This window comes from Centroberyx gerrardi, chromosome 15 (assembly GCF_048128805.1).
Source record: "Centroberyx gerrardi isolate f3 chromosome 15, fCenGer3.hap1.cur.20231027, whole genome shotgun sequence".
In the NCBI taxonomy this organism is placed as follows: domain Eukaryota; kingdom Metazoa; phylum Chordata; class Actinopteri; order Beryciformes; family Berycidae; genus Centroberyx; species Centroberyx gerrardi.
In genome coordinates this window covers 13,127,415-13,140,342 of record NC_136011.1, presented here as the reverse complement: position 1 = coordinate 13,140,342, position 12,928 = coordinate 13,127,415, and the positions used below count along the sequence as shown (strand labels likewise).

Genomic DNA, 12,928 nt, shown 5'->3' with positions numbered 1-12,928 from the left:
GGCTATGGGTTGATATTAAGGCGGGCAGAAAAGCATTGAGGGATTCAGTCACTGTCGAAGACAAGAATTAGCAAAACAAGTGACTTATGTGACTTTGATGGTGGTGGATTGTCAGAGCCAGTTGCATCAGTTGCCCTTCCAAGGTTTTTCACACACTAATGGTACAACAAATAGAAAATCTAAGCAAGCTAAAAGGCAGGATGCAAGCAGGCAAACAAAGGGAGTCAGCCTTTACCAAACTCCCTGCGGAACACTTCTGACCCTTTGTAGAATCCCGGCTGTTTTGAAGGAGGGCTGACCTGCTACTGGAGGGGTGCACCTAATAGTGTGCCTGTTAATTGTACAGTATATTCCCAGAAAGGAGACAGGCAGAAATATCAGAAACTTGCTGTTGGGTGGACAGTGTTTAGCTAATTACTAGTCCATCCTGGCCCACTGAACAGACCTGTTGTAAAAGCTCTGGCTTAGTTGTAGAAACATCAACTCCATAAGTAGACTCATGCAGCACAGCTCCTTTATTAGGCTTGTCACACTTGCAAAGCTTGATTAATATTTACAGCTCAGACTCAGCAAGGGTACACAACATGCACATTAATTACTGCTAAGTTCTCCGGGCCATAAGTTGGAGGAGTCTTGCAAGTTGCTCCATACTGCACTTTAATTGTGGAATATATTATGTTCTACTTGTTAGTGAGGCATGTGGTGTAGGGGTTGGGGATGTAGCACCAAGAAAATCTTACATTCTTACTTTTATGTGAATGCACCCTGGTTACAGAATACTGGATAATGCAAATTAAGCAAAGACATAGAAGAAAGGAATATTGTTTGCTTTGTGATATCTGATTCAAAGTGAACATAAGCCTTGTAGAAACTGTCAAGGCGGCGGGAGATTACTGATTTTCACATGCAACTCCCATCATCTGCAAGGAATAAGAAAGTAAAGTGAATTATTTAAACTAACTTACTGGAACTAGAAATTTTTTAATCTCCTCCAAGGCATGACTCATGCGGGAATAGGCCTCTCCAGGTGGAGCAAAGACTTCAATTAAAACGTGAAGATCATTACTCAAATGGGCGTACTTGGCCTCCCCACTTTTCCTTAATTCTTCCTCCTGTGAAAAAAGGAGAGCAGGTCAAGTATTTTTGTCCATAGGAGAGAACTCAAAATTCAAACGATTTGCATATTTTGTTTAACACAAATGCCTTTTACGCATTAAACATTTACAGTCACTGTTTGTTTCACACTAACTGTAATAAATACCATATTATCAGCTTGTGTTGATTAACTTGGGGTAATAAAGTCCATCATATCAACTTGAACCGATTGCATGCTGAAGCAGTCTTCCCTATACTTTACACTGCAGACTATCTGACAGCATCCCCCCAGTACAAAGTAAACTGCTGCAGGTTATTCATTCTGCTGCTGGGTGAATTTGTCATAGTGATTTTCATTATTTTTTTTATTATCCCTAAAATCAGAAATTGGGCCATATATGTTGAGACTGCAGTAAACATAGATTATGTTACCAAAAATACAGGGTGGACAAAACATACTGTATTATCACTTTATTGTATGATCATTTGACTGAACCCTCCTCTCCAGAAACACTTATGTCCTTAGTGTCCTGATTGCTGAAAATTTGAACTGTTAAATTTGCCAGTAACTTTCTTAATGCTGATTATCTTCTGCTCTAGTTTAAATTCAGATATTAAAGAGGCTTTGATGTCAGAGATTCTAATAGATGACTGGTGATGCACGACTCCACTGTTTCCTCTTTTCATATCAAGCCTCTCTTGGACAGGCGACAACCTGCGGTAACATTTTTGACAGCCTGATTTGGTTTGAAGCGAGGACACTCTTCAACAATCACTACATTCACGAATACGCAGACACTTCTACCACAAGCAAAGCATGTTTGAATGATAGGTGGCCTTCTCCTGCCTTGCTCAAAGAATAACTGAACTTCTACTGGATAATTACTGTTCATCTACACAGCTGCCAACTATGGCAAAGAGACGAATAACAGCTATAATAAGATTCAATTTGTGAGTGTGAAAGTTCTGCCTCCAGCGGACTTTGTTTTGGCATGGGTTTTTTTTTGGCATATTTGGACCAAACAACCTACAAATGGGTTGTGCACCTGCAAGTAGCCACATGCATCTAGGAGATTTATGAGCTTCAAGGTGCATTTTAATTGATTTTAATCATTTTGAAAGTGGTGTAGTGGGACAAAGTAGAGCTCTATGACAACAGACTTTTCCTTGAGGAGCATCATTTTAGAGCTAGTTCAATCTTTAAATATAGTAGTTTGCAAGATAGTAGATAGTAACTTATTTCCAATAGAATATAGCTCAATTAAGATATGTTAAAGATACAGGCAACACAGGTCAACTCATAGCCTCCTTAATAGAGCTTTGGGTGCCTGATCCACCTACTATAGAGGCTCTGCCATAGACTCTGGCATCAGGGTTTCTGTTGGAGAGATACAACACTGTTCTTCCATAAGAAATTGCATTTTGTGTTTTGTTGATGTGGTGGAAGATGCTGTGTCGGGCGCTGCTCCAGAATAGCTCCCCTAAGTGTTCAAATGGATTGAGATCTGGTGACATGGCATATGGTTTACATCAGTTTGATGCTCTGCAAATGATTCAGTGGCCACTTGTGCCAGTTGGATGCAGGGAATCGCAAAAATGGGGGAGAAAAGGCTAGAAATACTGCACTTCACTACCAGATCAGAAGGAACCCTCAGAGTGACAAAATGAAGGTAACACATCAGTAAACGACAGACAGAAAATATATTAAAACAGCAGGCACGCTGCATTTTCCGGGTAGAGTTTGGTATAGTCGGTATATGTTTTTTATAAAACCCATGACTGAGAAGACAGAAACATTGAAAAAAACATTGAAAAATTGATTTCATTTGGGGGTTTCAGAGTAGAATAGGCTCATGCACACTCACACCTTGGCCTATTCAAAGTGCCTAGAAAATGTATTTGGCCCTGAGCACTTTCAAAGTAACCCATACTCATGTGTGGTCTACACTAAAATGACAGTCTGACACAAAAAATGAAGATAGATTTGAATAACATTCTTTAATGTGAACTTGTGAGAAACAACCATTATTGTCTATCATTATTAGCTATTCATGTCTATCTTGAAGGTAATAGGAGCACAATGATTTGAGGCTGATTTGATACCAACCATGTCCTCCACAATCGTCATCGTCAGAATGCCGCAATGACGTGCAGAAGGCTAGAACAAGATCCTAATGGTAAGATATCAAGAGTCTGCTGATGCTCATGTGTGGCAGACTAGATTGCACAGTAAAAATGTTTGACTACATATTAAAACTGATTACTTTCTCATCTGTCCACGCACGCTGCAATGGTTCCATCATGAACCAAAAGCGAATGTTGTACTGTTCATCTGGGTTAGGGTTAGTCTATGTGTCATTTCATGGAGCAAAAGTGTCATTTAATGGCGTCCTTTTGCAGATAAAATGTTGTATTTGGCATCCCAGCAGTAATTACAATCAATAAAGGGAGTATATTGTTATGTATATTTCAATGGTATGTTCTTTGCATATTTTAATGATTAATTTGGTTAATAGTGAATGGTTAATATGCTGCCTTGTATAATTCTGTGTACCCTGCAATTTTTTCAATCAAATTACCAGTGGAGAGGTAAAGCTTTTTCCCGCTGAGCTTTGAATGGCAGGGAACATGATGATTTTCCATCCTCATGTCAAACAGGCATCGTTCACTTTAGTTCAAACAACAACAACAACAATGATGATGATCATAATAATGACAAGAAAAAGAAAAAGAAGGAAACTTTATTTATATAGCACTTTAAAACTGGGTTTACAAAGTACTTTAACACAAATCAAATAAAAGCAAACATCAAACTCATAGAAGAAGAAGGAGAAGACAAAGAAGAAGAAGAAGGAGGAGGAGGAGGAGGAGGAAGGGGGAGGAAATTTATTTGTATAGCACTTTTTAAAACTGGGGGTTTACAAAGTGCTTTAACAAAAATCAAATAAAAGCAAACATCAAACTCATAAATTATTAAAACAAGTAAAACAAGAAGGCACCACAAGAAGAACAGAGGGTAAAAACAATATAATAGTGTAAAAAAATAAATAAATAAAAAATGCTCAGTTAGGATGAGGCCATCAAGTAAGCAAGTCTATAAAAATACGTTTTAAGAAGTGAAGAATACTGAAGTAAACCAATGATGCTAGCCCAAGCTCCTGGTTGTTTCAAAGCCTGGGGGGCAATAATGGTGCTGGATGTGAGGTCCTGGCTGAGGATGTGAGGCTGTGCACTGGCTCATTTGGAGGTAAAATATCTGTGATATAGCTTGGGGCCAGGCCTAACCATGCTTTAAAAGTAATCAGTAAAATCTCAAAGTCAGCATGTAACCAGAAGAGATGCCAGAACTGGAGTGGAGCGGGTTCGTCTGTTTGTACCACTTAAAATCCTCGCTGCTGCATTTTGAAGTTGGAGACGTGAAAGAGACTTGTCTGTGAAGCCAGAATAAAGACAGTTAAAGAGGCTTTTTAACCATTATTCATTCATCCTTTGCTGCAGCAGTTTGGTGTTAAGTGCCCTTGATGGTTGTTGTTGAGGGAAGAGAGAGAGAGAGCGTTACTCATTCACTTTCCACACCCAGCCAAACAGGGGATTCAAACTGGTGACCTTCCAGTCACAAACCCAGTCACAGACCCTCCAGGCTAAGGACTATTCCGCTGTCTTTACCTGTTCATCAAAGCTGAAGTCAACACCAAAAATTACTCCCAAAATTCTGCCAGCTGGCTTCACCTTGGCTAACAGAGAGCCTAGGTCATTATGAATCAGATCAAAGGTGTGGGTGGGCAAAATAATATTACTTCTGATTTGTTTAGCTGCAACAAATGTTGTGACATCCAACACACTTTACTTTATCACTGAGGCATTCCTAGAGAGTGGCTCGGCTGTTGGAGTCGCTGGGTTTCAGAGGGAGATACATATACAGAGCTATACTGGTACAATGACTAAAGTATGGCTTGAGTTTTAATTGTCAGAGGCAATATCAATCCCTGTGTGTTTGTGCCACCATGAGGAATTTAGGAAATCAGTGAAAAGAAATTCTACCCAACCCTATTAGCTGGAAGAATCCAGTGTTTGCTTTCACTGTGAGCAAATAGCCAAGAGACAGGAGGAGGGAAATGAGAACGCTCCACTTTAGCTCAGTGACTGAGCCCATTGCTATAGGCTAATACCTGGAAACTAGGTGTAATATGAGTGGGAGGAGGGCTGCTTTCTAAACCTTACATATGACCCTTTTGCTGGGCTGATGCTCCTTAATAGGAAACTGGATGAAATGGTGGAAACGTGTAATGACAATGTGCTTGTGCATGCAATGGAACATATTGGCTATGTGCGCACTGCACTGGCTTGTGGATAGCTGCCTCCAATGGCAGCCATTCAGCCATGATCTTTAGGTCTCAGTCTCATCAGTCCCCCAGACGAACTCTAAATATGCACACAATCAATATCACGCATTAAAAAACCCCAAGCTAAATGTGACTGTTACATAGCCAGAAAAAACTGTGTTGGCCAATTATTCTTCCTCTGTGCTGCACACAGCGCCAAGTGTCTATCACTCTGTTCCTCTGCCTCATCCCCCCTCCCTCACAATAAAACTCCAGGTGAATTACAAAATAAATTATGTTAGCGAAGTGATCCTACCGGCATAGAGTAATTGCTTTATTAAATAAAAAATCATAATGCTATGCCTTGCATGGCGTATATATAATGATAATAAATAATGACAATATTTGCAGGGATTTATTATTTGCTACAAATCCCTTAATAACTACACAAGGAACAAGACAGCAACCTAAAGTGTCATTACAGTCATAAGTTAAATTTGTGTTCATGACAGAATGTTGATGTTGCCGCCAATTCGAATGTTATTCATAACATTTTAGCACATCCTCACTCCATTAAACCTATTGTAGGCTAGTTAAAGGCACACGAGTAAACAGAATGGACTCAGTGGCAAGAAGCCAAGATTTTGAATAAACCTTTGCACAAGCCAAGGCTCATCCAAAACCCTAAGTGCAAAGATCAAATGTATTCCTGCCAAGTTGGAATAGATGAAATACCCCTTAATCTGTGGAGAGATGCAATCGGAAAGGCCCGCCATGTCTCAATGTGAAGTAAGATAGAAAAAGCAAGATTACTAAACTATAGCCTATCTTTCAAAGGTATTACTTGTTAATTACAAAACCATAAAATTATTGGACGTTATTTAGCCAAGTTCACAGAGTTTATAGAATTAATCCAAAAGATTCTGCATTACAATAATTACAACAAAACTAACAATTTTGAATTGACTGACTGATGATTATTGGATCTGATCACCCTGAAATTGGTAACATACCCAGCAAAGATATATGAATATATAATTCATAAAAGTCTGAATTATAAATATACATATTTTAACCATATTTTCTATAGGTACACATGATAATCATAACCATACTGAAGTAATTTTAACATTTTCCACTTTACATTCAACATGTACTCGATGTGTTCAAATCCAGCTCCAGTTTCATTTAGCAGGTTGTAAGACAGCGAGTCTTTTGTCATGTCTTGATGTCTTTGAGTCTCCTGTAATAATAGCACTGTAACTCTATAGGAGCACACTGAGACCTGTAAGGACCCTGGCTGCCAGATCCAGCAGGCTCTGGGGGCCACACCGATCCTGTGTACACACGCGGATAAGGAATAAGGACGGCTCCAGGGGAACACAAGTCAGCAGGATGAATAGCTTGGGCAGAGAGTTTTGTTACTCTGCATTCACACTTGGCCGTTAAAGAGCATGCTATCATATAGCATACAGCAAAAACCTTTTCCATTTTCTCGAATATGTTTGATTTGACATAATATTATCGAGTGAAAGCTATTTATTCCATACATTGTGTTATTCACTTGACATCTATTACTCTTTCAGATGTTGTTTAGGTTGGGATATCTTTTGTATAACGACGCCTTTTTTCCAATTGATCAATATACATCAGCCAAACAGCGATATTTCAACAAGCGTCAGTGTAATCATACCTTGCCTTTATCCCTCATGGAGCCTTTGCCAAGGATGGACATCTTTACTCCCGTTTCCTCTTGCAATCTTTTCATGGAATTTCCCCGCGGTCCCAGCAGCTTCCCAACAAAATTAAACTGTAACACAAGGAAAGAAAAGCAATCAGCCTCATTACCAATATTTCTGTATGAGGAAAATGATGACAAATGCTATAAAAGCTGGGCCAAAACTAATAAATGTAACATGAATGACATAAAAAAAAAGGGTTTTTTTTTTTTTTTAATCAAAAATGTTTCCTGTAAAACGTGTTATCGAGTATATTGCTTTATATTATATATGAAGACTAATGTTTCTCAGCTCCTTTCTCTTTAAATGCTGGAATCAGCACTGTTGAAGTAAAATTGGAGAAAAGGTTAATGACAAAAGAAGCTTGCTGGCCATTAGTCAAGTATTATCAATATATTCTCACATTCCATTCACAATATATCTAGTGAGAAAAAAGACTGTGCTGTAGACTGTAATAAATCAATATAATTGTGCTCTGAATGCAGCGCATTACGAGGTGAACAGGACTCTCATCTGAGCTACAGCATAACGTACGCATCCATCCCTTTCTTGAACTGTGCCCTCGCTAGTCATGTATCTTATTGGCGCTTAGGGTCATCCATGTTGTACAGAGAAAAAAGGGAACATGGGCACAAACCAATAATGTTCCTGAGAATGTTCCAGAGGTCAATGCTGAGATAAAGTGAGAAATAATGAGTTTCTTCCCAATGGGAAATTAAGTAATACTATCCAGATGACAAACTATCAGATTCAAGCCTCGGGGCTCTGACTATCATTTCCCACTCACTGTGCACCAGCTAGTGTTCATATTGAGAAAAGTAGCTCTGGGTTGTTGCTGGCACAACACTGTGCAGATTAGTGGTGATTAATCCAAGAGGTGAATCTCATAACGTTAAGTGCAGTCAAACAGATATTTCTGAGGAAATTGCAAAAAGAGCATCGCGATCAAAATTAGAAAAAAAATGAAATTAAAAATAAGGTTTTTCTACTTGAAAAAACTCTTTAAAGGATACCCACTGTATCCTACACACTAGTTTTTTTTTAATTGTAATAAATGACTTGACCTTCAGATGTTTGCTCTTGGATCAGATGATAATAGACCACCTCTAGTGCTGAACAGGTGGTCAGCCGCCCACCGCAACATAGTCTGGCCGACCCTAAAATGATATTAACCTTTTCACAATGCAGCCTCTCCCACTGTGGCTGAGCTGCTAATAACTCCACTGCCAGCTGTGTGGCTGCTGCAACTCAAACCCGACAACTACACACTCAGCTTATTTCATTAACATCGTCAACATCGCGAGCGAACGGTACATCTCAGGTTAGCGAGGTGGCGAGGGATGCAGTGATGAAAAAAGATCCCTGCTGTCCTTGCCCCTGCTCTGATGTGAATGAGTGAGGCAGAGGCCCTGGTGGTTGTCTTTCTTCACAGGAGTTGCTTTGACAGGACCATCCTGCAGCTGGCAGGGAGCTGGAGAGCAGATGGTCGTTGTGGCTACGTAGAGAAAGCGCTCACTGGGCGGTAGAAGAAGAGTGGCCTGTTTTCATTAAGCTAATGAATGTCTGGAGCCACTCTGATGCTCCATGGCGAGCAATTTGGGCTTGCGATAGGGGCACGGTTCAGTGTTAAATGAGGTTTGAAATGATGCAATGTGCCCCCTGCAGCCTCAACACTGATAAGCATGCAGATATTAGAAGGAAGGGTGTTGCGAATGCAACAATTATGCTCAGACATTTTAGACATTGAGCATTCTATATTCATTCTTGAATATTCTATCAATGACAAAATGGGAACGCTGATCTAGTTCCATGTGTTCCACATAATATGGCTTCTTCATTTAGGAAAAATATATAATTGAGATTGTTTTATAACTGCTCTGTCTATAATTTCACATTGCAATGACCTGGCATATACCAGGTATTGATTTACATTACATTACATTTGCTTATGTACAGTATTCTGACATATTCATTCTGCATATTTGTTTCCGAAAAGTAATTTTACAATATAAAATTCTCTGTTGTGGTAGCTTATTAGTCGAAACTCCACTAGGCCACAAATGAAGCAAGAGGTGCAGTTGGGGTCACCCTGCTGTGACTGTGTAAACCTGTTAATGCAGCAGAGCAAATGACTTTTCTCAAGAACCTGTGACCGAGGCTTGTTTCTTAGTCTTACTTTTGTACTAGACTGCATTGATTTTTAAAATCTTTCACAGTCACAAAGGACATGACCCTACCTGATTTGAGCACTTAAATAGGGCGTCGACTGAGCCCAAAGAAATAAAATGCAATCCATTTACAAATGATGTGGTGTAACCTGATGTGGGTCCTTTCCTGAGCCTGACACCCTATATTATACATTTCCAGAAATAAATGTGATGTGCTCTGTTCAGAGGCATAATGGTGGAAAATTTACAAAAGCACCAACTAATGTTTTTAAAGCTATTTTTGTAGCTGTAATGCAGTGCAACATCCCCAGGTGCGATGTTGTTAATCTATATAATCAAGTGGACGTCCGTGAGCAAAGAGCCTGACCACATGTGGCTACTTAATGTGGTCGACCATATGTCATGCTGAAAGAAACACTTGGTGAAGTCTGTAGTATGTTATCTTTTTTCATACCATGTTAGTGATGTAGCCTACAAGTCCTGAGATCTCAATAAAACAAAGTGTGAAATGTCCTTAATTCACCCAAAAATGAAAATTCTCTGAATGGGTGCTGACTTCTTGAATTTGACGATTAAATACAAAGTAATTGGTTTAAAACAGTATTTCTACCTATTTAAAATCTCGCGCTTTTATGTTGAAGGCTAAATGGCCAAATGGTTTCTGGTAATTGGAGCTAGTTTTACCTATCTAGGCCAGGGTGCGCGCATTTTGAAAAGAACAGGTAGAGTGGCGATTTCAGCTAAATAATGGTGTAAATGTCGGTCTTTTCAAGTCACTTTGGGATTGTTTGGCTTCAGGAGATTTGGATTATGCTGGACGAGCTGCATGGAGCCATTTTATGGTTATTTTCCGTTATTTTTTAAGACTGAAGACAGGTCCCCAGCAACTTCAGGTTTTTTGGAGAATGCTGCAACGTACTTCAGTTGGGAAGCTCCGGGACTTGTATGGACTAACAAACTTTACCCGATTTTCTACTGGCATGGGGGTGAGAAGATAATGACTGAATTTTCATTTTAAACACTAACAATAACATCCCAGCTGAGTGTCAGAGCTGGTGGAAAATCAAACAGCACACAGAAGATACCGACAGCTGTGTCAGTTTTCAGCCAATTTAAAAGCAAATGTGTCCATTAACAAAAGGATTTTGCCATTCACTCAAAACAATGCTGCTTTGAAAAATGTTGACAGTTTCATGACCCTGATTTCTTTAGAGCTGCTAAATTGTAGGTGATAAAAACCATATAAAATGTTAGAGATCAAAGGAAATACTTGAATAATAAATGCAAACTCAGAACAAGGCTAACCTTGTGTGATGTATTCAGAAGAAGTTCCCTATATGCCAGCCGAAAGACACAAGGTTTAAGAGATAAGACAAAGCTAAAGATCCACAGCACCAACCAACATGTTCATGTGTTTTTAGAAGGTCAGTTCCATGGAAAGTATGGAAAATAACAAAAATACTGGACTATTGCAACTCCTCAAGATAGCATTGCAGATCTAAAAAGAAAACTTTGGTCTCTGCCAGCTCCCAGGTGGGTAAGTGTGCATGGTGGCCACCTTGTAATGCAGTGCAATGGGGCCAGTTAAGATCTGCAGATGGCCTGAGGCAGTTACTGCCAGGTTAGCCAGCTGTGCTACTGGGGAAATCCAGGTCCTGCCTGATAGGAGGATTAAGGCCTCAGGTAGAGGTTTACGCTTTAATGACGGCTAGGGATGACTTGGCTGGAGTGTGTCAGAGGACAGACGTATCGGCTCCACAGAGGTTGGAGAAAGCAGCTGAGGGCTTGTTTGCTATGCGTGTGGCAGGCAGAGCAGATTTACTGTTCAGTAAATATTCAGTCAACTTTCCAGTAAGTCTAGGAATCAAAATGATTTGAGTGTTTGAAGAGAAGCTGTCTGTTACTGACTTTGATCACCTAATCATCAAGAAATGTGACTTTGCTGTTATCTTGGTTATTGAATTTGGTATCTTGGTTGAAGACGCTACCTTTGTTCTATCTGTCAAAAACATGACAAAACAACTTAAAATATATATACATAATTGTGCAAGCATGATCTTTCCAGGATTGGGACACATCATATACACTTCCATGCTTTACATAATAAATATTTCAATTGGCAAGGCTTTTCCTTGTGGTTTTAATGGCTAGGTATGTTTAATTATGTTTATTGTGCCCAGAGGTAGTTGAGTGATTAAGTCTCCAGCCTTTATTGCAAGTGTAATAAAGCAGGCTGAAATCCCAAAATGGGGGAATCAATGTGAGTTCAATTATAGGCTATAATCAAGGTGACAGAAGACAGATGACCTAAATCTGCCTTAGGACTCTGGACAGCATTATTTTCATCATAACAAAAATGAATAGACTTTCAGAATGGAACTGAAATAATTCCCATTAATGTGTAAACCCTGAACTGCGGCAGATGGCCCAAACACACAGATGTTGAGTAAACAAAACAAATATTGTGACTTCCTGTTAATTCTAATGGCTGACAAATAACTTCAGCCAAAATCAATACAGATGAGCAGCCAGCTACAGTGCCAAAGTGAGAAGTCAACAAAGCTGTGCAAGACCGCAAAACAGATTCAGACAGGCAGTCTTTGCTGTCAAGAGTAAAAAAAATTATAATTCTTACAATCTCATCTCTTTTCTTAGCCTCAGACTGAATGGCCATTTGGTTTCCACTCCATTATTCTCTGAAACTCTCTAAAATCTGAAGAGTGGGCAGGACGCGATTCAGGAGTCTGGAACCAGGCTACTCTTTTCTTGCTAGTCTCTGACAAACTATGGCCATTATTATTTGACTGGCAGGCAAACAATGGCTAATTCATTCACAAAGTTGTCCTTTTTTTTTTGCATTAAACTTTGTATTATTATTACTTTTTTAACAAATGGATGGTCAACTGAACAAATCCTGCTCAAAATGCAACAAAAGTAGTCACCACTAAAGTGGGAGGGTTTTTACATGGGGGGGCATTTTATCTTCACTTTAGTATATCTCATAAACAGCATTGTGTCAGACAAAGTCATCACACAAACACTGGCTCGCTGGGATCTCAAAGTGGAACTGCGATACTATCGTACAAGCGTTTAATTTTAATTCACACTTTCTAAGCCTCGACTGTATTCAGCGCTTATCTAAGCAAAACACCTTCCCACATGATAGGCCTTTCTTTGGGACACTGACATCTCTGGGCAGACAAAAATGGGATTTTTGTATGGGTAGAACACAGCTGCAGCACTATTTAAAGGTCACAATAACCGAAGACTGATAAGCTGGAAATTGTGGCACCCACAAGGACAAAATACAATTTTATGTTATGGGCTCATTGGGCTCATTGGGCTGTGTACCTGCAGGATGGCTACTTCAGCAATTACCTTACACAGGTGATATGTAACATGAGTTTGTATTCAGGTTAAAAAAGATGTCCTTCGTCTTGTTTTTTATTAAATCAAATACAGCATACTGAAGAGGGCTTGTGTTGAATGAATTTGAAAAATGCTCACATGCAGACATGCAGAATAGTCACAATACTGGTCTCTGACTGGCAGACAGTCTCAGCCACTGAAAATCCATTTCATGCCCCAAGGTTATGAGATGCTA

General features: G+C 39.5%; 1 protein-coding gene across 1 annotated transcript in view; it reads right to left on the bottom strand.

Moving 5' to 3' along the window:
- Nucleotides 1-12,928, bottom strand: part of khdrbs2 (KH domain containing, RNA binding, signal transduction associated 2) — a 58,218-nt gene that overhangs the window by 22,725 nt on the left and 22,565 nt on the right. The window contains exons 3-4 of the mRNA XM_071913650.1: nt 7,111-7,227; nt 966-1,112 (exon numbers count right to left, since the gene is read on the bottom strand). Of these exons, the coding sequence (XP_071769751.1) occupies nt 966-1,112; nt 7,111-7,227 (264 nt within the window). The remainder of the gene's footprint in view (nt 1-965; nt 1,113-7,110; nt 7,228-12,928) is intronic.